The sequence below is a fragment of the Marmota monax genome, unplaced genomic scaffold (genome assembly GCF_021218885.2).
Source record: "Marmota monax isolate L192 unplaced genomic scaffold, Marmota_monax_Labrador192_F-V1.1 WCK01_AAM20220418_F8-fsc00039, whole genome shotgun sequence".
NCBI lineage: Eukaryota > Metazoa > Chordata > Mammalia > Rodentia > Sciuridae > Marmota > Marmota monax.
The window spans coordinates 1608037-1622897 of NW_026693602.1; the positions used below are offsets into that span (position 1 = coordinate 1608037).

General features: G+C 38.7%; 1 protein-coding gene across 1 annotated transcript in view; it reads left to right on the top strand.

The window, feature by feature from the left end:
• Window positions 1–13682, top strand: part of Frem3 (FRAS1 related extracellular matrix 3) — a 65525-nt gene extending 51843 nt beyond the window's left edge. The window contains exons 6-8 of the mRNA XM_046459523.2: window positions 1881–2132; window positions 11414–11563; window positions 13337–13682. Coding sequence (XP_046315479.1) covers window positions 1881–2132; window positions 11414–11563; window positions 13337–13548 — 614 coding nt within the window. The 3' untranslated portion in view covers window positions 13549–13682. The remainder of the gene's footprint in view (window positions 1–1880; window positions 2133–11413; window positions 11564–13336) is intronic.
• The last annotated feature ends 1179 nt before the right edge of the window (window positions 13683–14861 follow it).

The following is a 14861-nucleotide window of genomic DNA, read 5'->3' on the forward strand; positions in this document are numbered from 1 at the left end:
AGTTTCTGCCCTGGTCCTAGTAAACAGGTTTTATTTTCTTCAGTTCTCCAGATTAAAACTTTTTATATGTTCCCACACTAATAAAACAATCAATAGGTGACTTTCTGATTCTTCTAAAATCTGGTTTGGTTTTTTTAAAATCGTTCTGAAACATTTTGTAAGCTGGTGCCCCTTTGAAAAAAGCCTCTGATGTCATTTTGGAGACAACTTTTTAGCAAGCTGTCCATAACTTTCCTTAATAAAAAGCATACAGCCATAGATACCAACTCATATTCGTGTTTAGAAGACATCAGGCACTGACAGTGTCTTGCATTTGCCCACGTACCATACCACAAACAAGAAAGGCCCTTACAAGACCAGAGTATCCTTTCCAGAATCTTCCTGCCACATTCCCATTGCTTTTTATTAAGGAAAGTTATGGTGGGAAATATTTAGATTTTTCAAATATCACTTATCTAAAATATTGTACTAACTCACTTCAATTACTGTGGCTGATTTTCACTCTTTTAGCTCTAAAACTGTGTTGCTGTTAATAATACAGAAATGCACTAAATCCTAGAAATCCCACTCCTGAGTCCTTACTACAGAGAAATGAAATCATATACCCACTCCAAGACCAATACTAGAATATTCATAGCGGCGCTGTTCCAAACAGCTAAGAATGAGAAAGAACCCATTATCAGCTCATAGATGAGTCAACAAACCGTAGGAAGAGGAGTCCACAGTAAAAGAGAAGGAAGTCATGATACATGAGAGAGTCTCAAAGTGAGGTGCTAAATGAAAGAATCTGGCCACAAAAGACTACAGAAGTACTGTGTGTTACACTTGTATGACATTCTCATAAAGGGAAATAAATCTTGGGGCTAGCAGTAGAGGGCTCTCCTAGCACATGCGAAGCACTGGGTTCGATCCTCAGCACCACATAACAATAAATAAAATAAAGGCATTGTGTCCAATTACAACTAAAAAAATATTTTTTAAAAAAAGTAATAAATAAATAAATAAACCTAGGGTGACACAAAGCAGATCTGTGGTTTTTGAGGGCTGGGAGGCAGGGAGGGAGATGGACTATAGAGGCTACAAGTCAACTTTTATGGGTAGATAAAAATGTCCCACATTATTATTTTGGTGGTGATCTTATGTACTTATCAAAACTCATCAAGGGGGCTGGGGTTGTAGGTCAGTGGGAGAGCACTTGCCTAGCACATGTGCAGCACTGGGTTCAATCCTCAGCACTTCATAAAAATAAAGGAAGACACTGTGTCCATTTACAACTTGTACATGGTGTATTGACATTGATGAATCTTAATATAAGTAAGTTGTTATAATAAAACTTAAAGTATAGTGGACCTAAACTGAAATCCCCCAATCAGTCCTGCATGCCTAGTAAACTAACAAGTAGCTTTGTGTCTATGTTATGGTGTCATACAAGGAACTCTAGTCAGAGTGAAAAATTAGATTATGTTCCTAGTCCTCACAGCTATGTCTTGGACAGTGCAGGGGCAGAAGAAATTCTGTAGCATTATCATGCTATGGATTTTCTAGTTTTATTTCTCTGCCCTTTAGTTTTTCCATCTATAACATGAGAGATTTGAGCTGAGCCAGCTCTGACAGCCTACAATCCTTCAGTTCATTTAGCCCTTAATCTTAAACCAACCATACTCAATACACCCTATTGAAAGAGCAGTAAATCTGGATCATGCCAAAATACCAGAGTCTATTCTGAAAGCTTTCTAATCACAACTTTAATATTGGTGCCTGGAAGAGATGTGTGCCTTGTAATTCAGAGAGCTATCATCTAGAAATAGTTTGAGGAACCAATAAGGAATCCCCATTTGGAATTCTCCTCACCTTCCCTGCTCCTTCTGACATTCCTGTAGGGTCTGCCACAGGCATGATTCCGTCCATGGCCTTATCTTTCTCTGACTACATCTCACTACCAGAAGACCACACCAGCATCCTCCTCTTTGACAAAGATGAGACGGAGAAGAGCTGCCGGGTTCTCATCATCGACGACTCCCTCTATGAAGAGGAAGAATCCTTCAGTGTTTCACTGAGCCTGCCTGTGGGAGGGCAGCTGGGATCCAAATTCCCCACCACCAAGGTGATCATCCTGGCTGATGCTGAGGATGGTAAGTCCGTTTCCCGCTTCCCAACTCTTGGCCGTAGCTGTCTCTTGCTCATGTATTCTTTCAGCAGTTAAAAGGGAAATCTAACTTTATTTATCTTTTAAAGGAATGTTTGATGTTCTTCTTTCTCCAAAAGTGGTATCTTTTCAAATCGATAGACATCACCAATATCTACAGAAAAATAGCAACACGGGAAGATTAAATATTTGTGTATGACTTTATTTTTAAGAGGAAAAAAAAGAGTGAATACAGGCCAAGAAGGTGACCCAAGACTTAGAAGGAAGCCAAGAAGTGGACCTGAGTCAAGAATCTATGTTCCCAACCAAGACAGCCCCACAAAGGCCCTCACTTGAGCAGCACAGGGATCTTCTCTGACAACAGTGCATGAGAGTCTTCACATGGCACAGGGTTTATTTGTGCTATGAAGGAGCTCCATGTGTAGGCATCTGGACCCTCTCTTCCCAGGGCTCTCTGGCAGGAAGTTTGGCTCCTGTCCCTGGGGAGCCCAGCTGAAATTCAGCCAGAGAAGAGAGGAGCTCCTCATTCCTCAACACCAGCCCTTCCCTCCCTGATGTGATAAGAAGTATCAAGCCCAGTATTATCACCTTAAGTTTCCATTGTTATTTCTATAGGGAGCATTTTTGAAAGTAAATGGTACTCAAGATGGCCAAGATGAGACTATTTTATGATTTATCTCAGATTAGTTGCTTCATCTCTTAACCAAGCCTCTGCCTGGATTTGAAAGGCTGTGGGGTACTGTGCTCAGATCTAGTCAGGATTAAACCAGCCTGCTACCAGAGATCCAAAACTAATGTGAGTGCTTTTTCTATAGTCCCACACCTCCCATAAAACTGAGAGCTATGCCCAGAGAAACAGTCTCTTAACATTTTTTTCCTCTTAAAAATGACAAATTTATCATGTATTATAGGACAATTCCTGCTTGAATTTTTTTAAAACAACCATAGAACAGAGGTAAATATGAGTGAGGTTAAAAATAATTTTTTGTGTTCTATTTGGTCTGCCAGTCCGTGACCTGTGAAGGTCAGAGGTCCAAAACTGCATTTTGACAGCCAGCCTAGAGACAAGATACAGACCCCTAGGAGATGGATGTGTGAGGACAAATGCCAAATTATAAATTACAGTGAACAACCAAAGTCAAAGAGAACTAAAAATCAGAGTCCTTCATTCTCTCTTTAAAGAAGGCTCTACCTGGATAGCCACTGTATAAACAGATGATTGAGTAACAGGTGTGAGGTATTAGCAGTGCTATCTGACCAAGATAGCCATCTCTGCTGGGGCAAATAACTGCCCAATGTCCAAGATTTGTTAGTAAAGATAAACATATAGCAATACAGAATAAAGTACTATTATAATTTTGTAATGGTAGTGGGTAAATCATTTCTAAGTCTAGAATAAAGATTAAGAGACTGAAATATTAAAAGTAATTACAACTAGAAATACAATAATGAATATAATTTTCATAGACATAAATTATGACATCCATTTCATAAAGTATGGGGAAAAGTCAAAGTGTAGAGTTTTTGCATGCAATTGAAATTAAATTGTTACCAGCTTAAGACAAACTGTGATAATCATAAAATATCTTATGCGAATCTCATGGTAACCATAAAAATACTACCTATAGAAGTTAAGAGAGAGAGAAAGGAATCAAAGCATACCCATGCAAAAAAACAAAAGGGAATACATTAAAAGACAAAACGAAGGAAAAAAGAACAAGAAGACAAATAGAAAACAATTAATGACAGGCAGGGGACAGGGGTATAGTTCAGCGGTAGTGCACTTACCTAGGATTCTGAGGCCCTAAGTTCAATTCCCAGCACAACAGCAGCAACAAAATCTGCTAGACAATATTACATTTTTTCCTATCAATAATTACTTTAAATGCAAATGGATTAAATTCCTTAATTAGAAGACAGTGGCTGGCTGGTGTGGTGGTACACACCTATAATCCCAGAAGCTCGGAGGCTGAGGCAGGAGGATGGCAAGTTCAAAGCCAGCCTCAGGGTGAGGCCCTAAGCAACACAGTGAGACCCTGTCTATAAATAAAATACAAAACAGGGCTGGGGATGTGGCTCAGTGGTCGAGTGCCCCTGAGTTCAATCCCCAGTATGCCCCTCCCGCCACCCCCCAAAAAAACAGTGACTGAAGGACTCACATAACCTGAAAGTAATGGAAGGCAACAGATAGTCCATACAAATGGTAATGAAAAAAATGGCAGTGGAGGCTGTACTTAAATAAGGCAAAATTAAAACCCCTTAGTTAGAAACTGACCCAACAGACAAGAAGGGCATTATATGATGATAAAAGGATCATTTCACCAGGTAGTTATAATAATTATATATGCACTCACCATCAGAGAACAGAAATGTATTAAGAGAAAATTGAAAGAACTGAAAGGGAAAATAGCCATACAATAGTAGTGGGAGACATCAACACTCTACTGTCAATAAAGAGGAAACAACCAGAGAGAAACCAACAGGGAACCCAAGCAACACTACAAACCAAATGGACCAAGCATTCCACCCAACAGCAGTAATAGTGAAACCCATGCAGAATATTCTCCCGGAAAGAGTAGATTCAGTTAAAGAGTAGACATCACAAGTTTTAGCAAATTTTAGGAGGTTGAAAACATGCCAAATATCTTTTCCCACCACAGAGGAAAGAAACTAGAAATCAAAACCAGAAAGAAAATTGGAACCTGGTGCAAGGGTGCACACCTTTAATTCCAGCAACTCTGGAGGCTGAGGCAGGAGGATCATGGGTTCAAAACCCATGATTAGCAACTTATCAAGGAGCTGAGTAACTTATCAAGACCCTGTCTCTGAATAAAAAATAAAAAGGACTAAGAATGGGGCTCATTCATTAAGCTTACCTAGGTTCAATCTCTTATACCAAAAATAAAAAAATAAAATTGTAAAATTCATAAATATGTGGAAATTTAAAAGTTCACTCTTGAAAACCCCAATGGAGCAAAGAAAAAAAAATCAAACAGAAATTGAAAAATACTTTGAGACAAATGGGAGCAAAATACAACATACCGAAACTTATAGGATATAGCAAAAGCAATGCCAAGAGGGAAGTTTACAGCCAAAAATACTTGCCACTAAAAAAAGAAAGATCCCAAACTACTTTGCATCTCAAAGAATGAGAAAAAAAGAGAAAAAACTAAGTTGAAAGTTTACAAAATGATAGAAACAAAGATCAAGCAGAAACAAATGTAATTGAAAGGAGAAAAACAATAGAAAAAAAATTAATGAAAAAATTGATTCTTTGAAAAGATAAAAAAGTGACAACCCCTTATCTAGACTAAGATAAAAAGAGAAAACTCAAACACGTAAATCAGAAATGAAAGAGTAGCTGTTATGGCTGATGCCATGGAAATAAATATCATAAGATACTATGACACCAACAAATTAATTATAGTTCAATAAACTGGGTAACCTAGAAGAAATGGATAAATTCCTAGAAACATAATAACACACCAAGACCAAATCATGAAAAAATAGAGTGTCTAAGCAGACCTATAACTAGTAAGAGACTGAATCATTAATTAAGCTTCCTAACAAAGAAAAGCCCAGAACCAGATAGCTTCACTGATGAATTCTACCAAACATTTAAAGAATTACTGTCAACGCTTCTCAAACTCTTCCAAAAAATTCAAAAGGATGGAACATTTCCAAATTCATTTATGAAGCCAGCAATACCCTGATTACAAAGCCAAAGACACTGCAAGAGAAAACAACTAGGACAAATATCCCTGATGAACATAGATGCTAACATTATCAACAAAATGCTAACAAGCTGAATTCAACAGCCAAGAAGGACCAGACATTATGTCCAAGTGGAATTGATCCCTGGAATGCAAGGATGGTTCAACACTGAAAATCAATTAAAAGGATACACTTCATTAACAGAATGAAGAAGAAAAGTCTTGACTGTCTCAATAGATGCAAAAACAAAAGTTCATTGTATAAAATTCATCACTAATTCATGATTAAGAAAAAAATCCTTAGCAAATAATAGAGGGAAATTACCTCAATGTGAAAAAGAGCATATATGAAATGCCCACAGCTAATATCATATTCAACAGTGAAAAAGTGAAAGATTTTCCTGTAAGATCAGGAAGAAGACAAGGGTGCAACCCCTCTACTTCTACTCAAGATCATCCTGGAAGTCCTAAGCAGAGAAATTAGGCAATAAAAAATAAATAAATAAAAGTCATCCAAATTAGAAATAACAAAGAAAAATCACCCCTGGATCTTCCATAAAGAAAACTCCAAACAAACAAAACAAAAGAAGAAAGAGGAGATAAAAAGAGAATAGGAAAAGTTGTTAGGACTAATAAATGTAAAATGGCAGTCTACCTATTAATATACAAAAATCAATAGTATTGCTTTATGCCAACAATGAATTATCTAAAAAGGGAATTAGAAAAACAACTTTAACATGAATAAATACTTGGGAATAAACTTAGGAATTGAAAGACTAGCACATAGAAAATTACAGTCATGAAAGAAATTTAAAAAGATAAAAACACATGGAAAGATATTACAGACTAATTAAAATGCCCATACTGCCGGATATGGTGGCACATGCTTGTAATCCCAGTGATTTAGGAGGCTGAGGCAGGAGGATTGCATGTTCAAGGCCAGCCTTAACAACTTAGTGATACCCTGTCTCAAAATTTAAAAATAAAAAATAAAAAATGCCCATACTAGGCAATCTACAGATCCCATGCAAACCCTATCAAAATCTCAATGGTGTTTTAACAGAAATAGAAAAAACAATTAAAAGATTCATGGATCCACAAAAGACCACAAATGGCCAAAACAATTGAGAAAAAGAGCAAAGCTATCATGCTTTCTGATTTCAAAATGCTTCACAAAGCCACAGTGGTCAAATAGTACAGTACTGGCATAAAAACAGACAGTGTTGATCAAACAGGCCTTTGTGCAGAGTTTTCACTGGGCTCTACAGTTCACACCATGCGGCTGACCGTGTCCTAAGGTGCATCTTGATTCTTTTGCTGCTGATCGCCACTGTCCACTCGCACACTGCTATCTTCCTAGATGTGCGTGCTGTATTGACACCCGGGCTGCTCATTTTTCTAAAATTCTCTGCTCTCTACTCTCTTTGTTTCTCTGCTTCCCCACACTGCCTCCCCACCCACCCAGCCATGTCTCCAATTATTTTTTGTTTGCTTATTTGTCTATTTCTTTTCTGGAGGGCTCCTGTCTATCAACCTGTCTCCCTAAGGGTTGATGTCCCCCACCATGATTCCCATTGGATGATGTTACTTTCTTATATGAAATTTCGCCCTCAACTTTTGAGCTTAGCCCTCCCAGATCTCATCTCCAGCCCTAGCTAGATTCTTGAATTCTAGATTGACACATGATAGTGTTTCTGCTATCCATTTAGAGATTCCATAGGCAACTGAGACTCCACATCTGTAACTGAACTCATCATCCTTCCTTCTCTACTCCCACTCAACATCATTTCTCCTCCTTTATTCTCAACTGAGTTCCTATGGTGCCTCCCTTGCCCACTTTCCACATTTTAAGCTTGTAGGGCATCCTATACCCAATCACTGGGTGTTGCTCAAGTCACTTCTGCCACCCTCCTCTCCCCCTCCATCATAATACTGCTTAGTTCAAACTTGGGGGTGCTCAATAGATGTTTGTTGAACTGAACTAAAAGAAAGATTGAGGGTGCTGTGCCACATGCCTGTAATCCCTGTGGCTCAGGAGGCTGAGGCAGGAGGATTGCCAAGTTTAAAGTTGGCCTCAGCAACGGCGAGGTGCTAAGCAACTCAGTGAGACCCTGTCTTTAAATAAAATACAAAATAGGGCTGGGGATGTGGCTCAGGTCAAGTGTCCCTGAGTTCAATACCTGGTACTAAAAAAAAAAAAAAAGAAAAGAAAAGAAAGAAAGATTGAATTTGACTTCACCTCAAACAGTATGTTAAAGATTCAAAATTGATTCATATGCAATTTCTTTCTTTTCTAAGAATCCAGAACCTGTTCCAATAAGTAGCTCTAGAATTTTTCCAAAGACTAAGTTTACCAGTCTGTTTCTAGAATCTGTATTCTAGATGAGGAACTGAAAAAGCATTTTGGCTTCCACCTTGTGATACTCATCCTGTTTGTGGTGGTTTCTCAAAGTTGACAGAGTGTTTCTGTCACCTCTTCTACAAGCCTTGGCATTAAATTTCTGTGACTATGGACACTAAACTCCTTTTAAATCATGGCCATATGTCTTTTGAGACCTTCACTTTGCACCTTGTCATATTGTTTTTCCCTGTTTCTCTTTTTTAAAATATTCTCTTTTCAGTGAGATATACCTCTGGCTGTAGAAGTGTAGAATTCACTGAACACAGGTGTGATATTCAGACTTTCAATCAGACTTTCCTAATTGCCTGTCCTGAGGAATCATTGCTAGTGTCTCAAATAAGGACTATCTGAAAACCATGCTAGGAACTGTTTTCTCCAATCTGACAAATCTCCTAATACAAATTAACATGGGGCATCTCAGAGGAGCTTAATGATTTTTTTTCCAAATGACAATATCCTCCTCTCACATATTATATTTTATTATTCAGAGAGGCTTGAGGGCTGGGAATGTGGCTCCGTGGTAGAGCACTTGCCTAGCATGTCTGAAACCCTAGTACCACAAAAATAAGGAGGTGGAGGTGAATTCTTACTTCTGCCCCCTTCAAACAGTGTCATAACTGATCCAAATTTTTTCTTATCTTTCTTGCTCCTTGCCCTTCCTCACAACCACACAGTATAATTTCTCTGTCAAAAGCAGGTTACACTGGGTCTGTAGCTCACTTGGTAGAGCACTTGCCTAGCATGTGTGAGGCACTGGGTTCTATTCTCAGCACCACATATAAATAAATGAATAAAATAAAGGTCCATCAACATCTAAAAAAATTTTTTTTCAAAAGCAGGTTACTTTGTCCAAATTTTAAAACAACTTTGTAATAAATTTAAAATATTTTATAAATTAGTTAAAATTATCTATTCTCCAGTGAATTCTTGAATGCTGAGAATATGCTGGCCACCGTGTCACTAAGTATACAGGGATGTGGGATGTGGCCCCTGAACTTGGGAAGTCCATAGGCCTTAATAAGAACACAAAACACCACGATAGAATGTGGCTTCAACAGTTTCCTTTTCCAAGAGTTGCTAAATCAAGAAAGGAGACTAATTGGGACGTCATGCGTGTCACCTGCAAAAAAAAAAAAAAAAAAAAAATGTCATGTGCATGGAGAACAGGTGGACTGGAGATGGAGTCTGGCTCTGCCTGAAACATCGCTGTGTGGGAGATAAGCTAGTTAGCTGCTGTCACAAATGAGCAAACAAAAGGGACTGTATTGGGATTAAGCAGTATTCCTAGAATTTATCAAGGCAAAGGAAGCAGGAAGGTGCCATCAATCGCTTGGGCTTATCTGAAGTCTTGGCCAAAAGTGCCATCTAGAGGGCTGAATGGTCCTCAGCAGAGGTGGTGCCAAATGCACAGGAGTTGAGAAAGGATTAAATAACCAGTCAAAATATTGACATTTCATCTGTGTCTAGAGACCACAGAAGAGATATCCAACTATGGGAGGGACAGGTCTCCAAAGAACCCACACAAAAAAAGCCCATGGAAAACAGAATCAGCTTTTCTTCCATCTTCCAAGACTAGAGAGTATTGATCACCATGAAGATACCCATCAAGAAAAGAACTTTCCTGCTATCCTGCCTCTCCCATCCCAACCCTGGAGACACCAGAAACATCATTGGCAAGAATGGGGAGATGAAGTGGAAGGTTCTTATATGAAAAAAAAAAAAAAGAGAGAGATGACCTTAGCACCTTTGCCAAATGCAAATGGCAAATGGAACCCATTACCACAGTGGTAAAATTACGCCAAATGTTAAAGAGGTATGGGGTAAAGAATGCTTAGTTTCCTGAAAGAGTTAGATGTGGCTTCCCTGGGACAGGTAACTCTAACAAATTCTTAAAGCATGAGTCAGCATTTGCCAAATTGTCACACTCTAGCTCAGACAACATCACCAGCAAAGATGGAGGCTCCAAGCACCTGCTACACTGGATGCATTGTGAGCTGTTTGCAGCAACTGGGAAACAGGGCACAGTGTGGGGCAAAGTTGCAGATGATTCCAGAAAAAAAAAAAAAGGACTCAATTCAGATTATGAGAGGTCTTGCATGTTATAGTAAAATTTTTCTCAGCATTTACAAACTATTAAAATACATCCTAAGCAAATTAAATCTGATTTTTACCCTCCAAATGTTTAAGTCAAATATGCTTCTTTGTGAAATATATTTGTGAAGGTGTCATCTCTGTAACTTTGATTTTCCATTTTCCAATTTCAGAGTCATTCCTCTTAGGGGAAGCTGCTTCTCAATGTTTTTTCTTTAGCAGCGGCGGGTTAGAGGGGACGCGTGTTTTGTTTTGGTTTGGTTTTTGGCCTCCAGATGTCATAATTCAAACAAAAACATTTATTTCAAAATATTTTTTAGGACAGCATATGTCTAGTATAACAGCTAAGCCTTGTAATCTTTAAATGGGCAAGTTTGTAGGCTACTTTTTAGAACAGAATGAATCAGGCATATTTGCATATTTGCTTGGCCAAACCTCAACACTCATTGTCAAATGCTCCTGCCTTTTGGAAGATACACGTTTGCCCAAGCCGTGACCTGCTCTGGCCTCCTTCAGCTTTCTTTCCAGAGAGCCACTTCCCTGCATCTATGGGGAAAAAGCATCTGGCATCTCTGCTAACAGGATCCTGCCTCCCCTCGATTAGTGTCTGTCCCTGTGATCACCAAATGCCTTGGGAAAATGCACAGCAGCAGTCCCCAAATTCAGAACCCTGCCTCAACATCAAGAACAGTTTCTACAGAAGAAAAGACTCCGTAACTCCCCACCATCTTTTCCGAGTCACTGACTTGTCCGAGTTAGAGTCAATTGGCCAATTTCCCCTCCTTTTTCAAAGAGAGCTCTTAAAACAGAAAAAAAAAAAAATGAATAGGGTTCCAACTGATTTTATCTCCAGGTACTTCCTGGAGTCAAAGTCATGGCATGTTGCTCTTTGACATGGCTTCTGGGAAGTTTCTGGGGTTTTTCTCCCTGAGCTAAATATTGACAGGACCTGTAGGATCTGTCAAGTCTTGCTCTTGTGATCAATACCCAGGCTCACGCCAGGCCAAAGAAGAGGGTTCTCCTGGGAGGTGGAAGCATTCTTTGTCCTTTGTGCCTCTGCAGAGCCTAACCTGCACTTTGGGGATGCAGAGTATCATGTTGATGAACGTGCTGGCTACGTGGAGGTGTGTGTCAGGAGAGCAGGTGCCGATCTTTCCCAGGCATCATCTGTCACCATAAGCTCAAGGAAGACTGAGCAGAAGTCAGCAGAAGGTAAGAGGCCATTGAATGGATACAATATTATAATATGCGTTTTCAGTAGGGTCCAGCCTAGCCTTTCTTGACGGGCATCTCCTACCTGAACACAGAGATCACATGCGTATGTAACAATTTCTGCTGTCTATAAAATATATAGAATATTCAAACATCGTCATTTATGATTCATTCATTACCCACTTGCTTCTAATAAGTTCAGATTAATTTTCTAAAGTTCAGAATATTTGTAGGTAGTTAAGCAGTTCATAAAGAATATTTCAGATGATGGCACCCCCAGAATAGCTGAGCAAGTCCCAACTCCTGGAGGAATCCAGTCACATCTGAGGAAAAGGCAGCTCCATCTATGCTGCACTTACATATTCACATTTGCAGCTGGACCTTTTGGTCTCCTGGGACATGGACAGCGAGCATAGCTCTTGTGTATCCAAAAACCTCTGAGAATATTTTAAAATAAAAGCAAAGAAAAAGCAAAACTCCTGTAAATAATACCCAGTAATCTAAAAAGCTGCACTAACTGATGAGGCATACGAAGAGTAAAATGCACATTTATGAATTAAAAATGTAAAGCCAGTTTCATCATGCATCCAGAAATGTTAAAGTAAATAAACATGGCCATTTTACTTACACTTGGAAGAATTCACACATTAGAACTCTAGCGAATTGCTCGTCTGGCATGTGTGCGGCCTGGGTTCGATCCTCAGCACCACATACCAACAAAGATGTTGTGTCCGCCGAAAACTGAAAAATAAATATTAAAAATTCTCTCTCTCTCTCTCTCTCTCTCTCTCTCTCTCTTAAAAAAAAAAAAGAACTCTAGCGAATTATCTCAGGACATTGTACATGAAACCAGTAATGATTCTTACCAGTTTCTTTTTCTCTTGATTTCTTTCTCTTTCTTTTAATCTTCATAGAGGGTCATTCTTACTTTAGGTATATACATGGAACCAAAAACAAATAGACCAATTGATTCATTGGACTTTTTCCATTTAAATTTGTTTACAGGAGGTGTTAATTTTGATCACGTGATTAAGGTGGTATCATCCAGGTTTTCCCACTATAAAGTTATTTGTTTTCTTTTCAATTAATAAGCATTTTATGCACAGTTAACTTGAGACCATATAAATATTATCTTCCTCAAATTATTAATACATTCATATTCCTTGGGGGTTTCTAGTTTCGGTTCAGCGCTTATCACTGTTGGTATCATAACAGGTGATGACTTTTCAAAAAGTAGCAAAGAAGCTATATGGTCAGGGGCAGGAGCTTGCAAAAGTGATTAACAACCCAGAATATGGCAGGCACAAGCTCTAGGGCTGAGTAAAACTGAGCAGAAAGTTACGCAGTTAAACCAGATGTCTGGAAAAGGTGAATGAGTGAAAACGCATCAAAATAAAATTCATAAGGTTAGCTTCCAGGTTAAAAATTTAAAAAGGAAACCCTTTCATTTCTAATTGAAGCATCCCTCAGAGAGCTTTTATTATATTCAGTGGATTCTTTGTGAAAGTGATTGGAAAATGACGTGCCACTCACTGATTGGAAAATGATGTGCAAGTCAAGGATAGCACATGGATATAGGATGAAGAACTACATATATGGCATTTGGCAGGATATGAAAATTTGCCCATTCTAGGGATTGAGCCCACAATATGATTTTGAGTGGGTGCTGAGGACAAAGGCAAATGCTGCAGAGTTGATGAGCCATCTCATTTTTCTCTGAAAAATACAACAATGAATCCTAGAGTCTCACCAGTGCCTTTTCCTTGCCCCTAGCTGGAGTTGATTATATTGGTGTCATCCAAAGACTGGACTTTGCCCCAGGAGTACACATGCAGACATTCCGAGTGACCATCCTCAATGACTTGGGACAGCCCGTCTTGGAGGGTCCAGAGAGGTTTGAATTACTTCTCCAGGTGCCTACTGGTGCAGTGCTTGGAGAACCCAATAAAACCACCGTTATCATCAATGACAGCATTGCTGACTAAAGAAGAGTGCCTGTAGTTTCTTTGACCAAGAGGCTTCCTGAGAAATATAAGCAGCCAAAACATGTGTCCTCACCACAGAATAAAGCTCCACTGTCACTAGAGCTTTGCAACTCTGGGATAGTAGTGCTGTTGTAGTGCCATTGGTGTTATAGTTTTGGTGATATGTGCAAAAATAGTTTATGCAACTGCATGGAGATGAAAATATGTATATACAAAGAATGGATTGAGCCCACAATAAGTGAGACTGTGCTTTTGTTGTCCTATTTCTATTTTCTTTTACTTTGTTTCTAAGACCAGTAAAACCATTTATTGTCAATTAAATCAAAACCGAGTACCAAAGATTGACCTCTCTTTACTGATTGAGGCTGAAAATGAAATACTTCATTTATGAACATACACACACATGATCATTATCATCATCATTCTGTTTTGAATTTTCTGGGTTATTGGATGGGAGTGCAGATATCTGAAATTTGCAGACAAGTTCCTCTTGGCCATTTGTTCAATTTCCCTCCACAGCCCTTCATCAGAGCCACTTTGGTAGGGATGTCATTTCATCAACAAGCCTTGCTTTTGCACCCCTTTGTAAAAAGGGTAATAAACAGTAAGGTGATAAAAATATAAGTATCCGAGAGGAGAAAAAAGAAAGTTTAAAGATTTGCATAGTTCTCAAACTGCCCAATTAGTTCTTAACTAATTTTGGAATGACAATATTTATAGTCTTTAATGTACCTCACACACATCACATAAATCATTTCAAGTTATTACGAAGCCACATCTTTGTATCCTATTGCTATTTTTGAGGTATTTATTGTGCATAACTTGTAAAAATGTGTTTCAGACATTAACCTATTTCCAAGCCAACCTGGTGTTCAACAGAAACCATTCAAGAAGTCTTTCTCCCAAACATGGAGGAGGGGTAAAAAGGCTCTTACTGTAGGCAACCTGCACAGATGGGCGGAGATGTCCTTGTTCACCATCAGCCTGGGCTTGGCTTCAGTGCTTGACTTCATTTCTCCCATCCAGAGAAAACATTTTTCTAAGCTACTTTGTAACTCTTAACTTTGCTCCTCCTTCTGTGAAATGAGAAATTTGGATTCAACTTCTAAGATCCCTTCCGGTTTTGTCTGATTCTTGTCTGAAGGAAGACAAATTCACCAAAAGAATATAATCCTCCCTCATCATACAATTTGCCCAATTACTGGGGTCAAAAATCTTATAAACTCAATTAAATTTAACAACCATGTATTGGACTTCTTCTAAGATTAGAAAGATACAGACCCTTCACAAATGTTAGGGAAAAGCTATATACA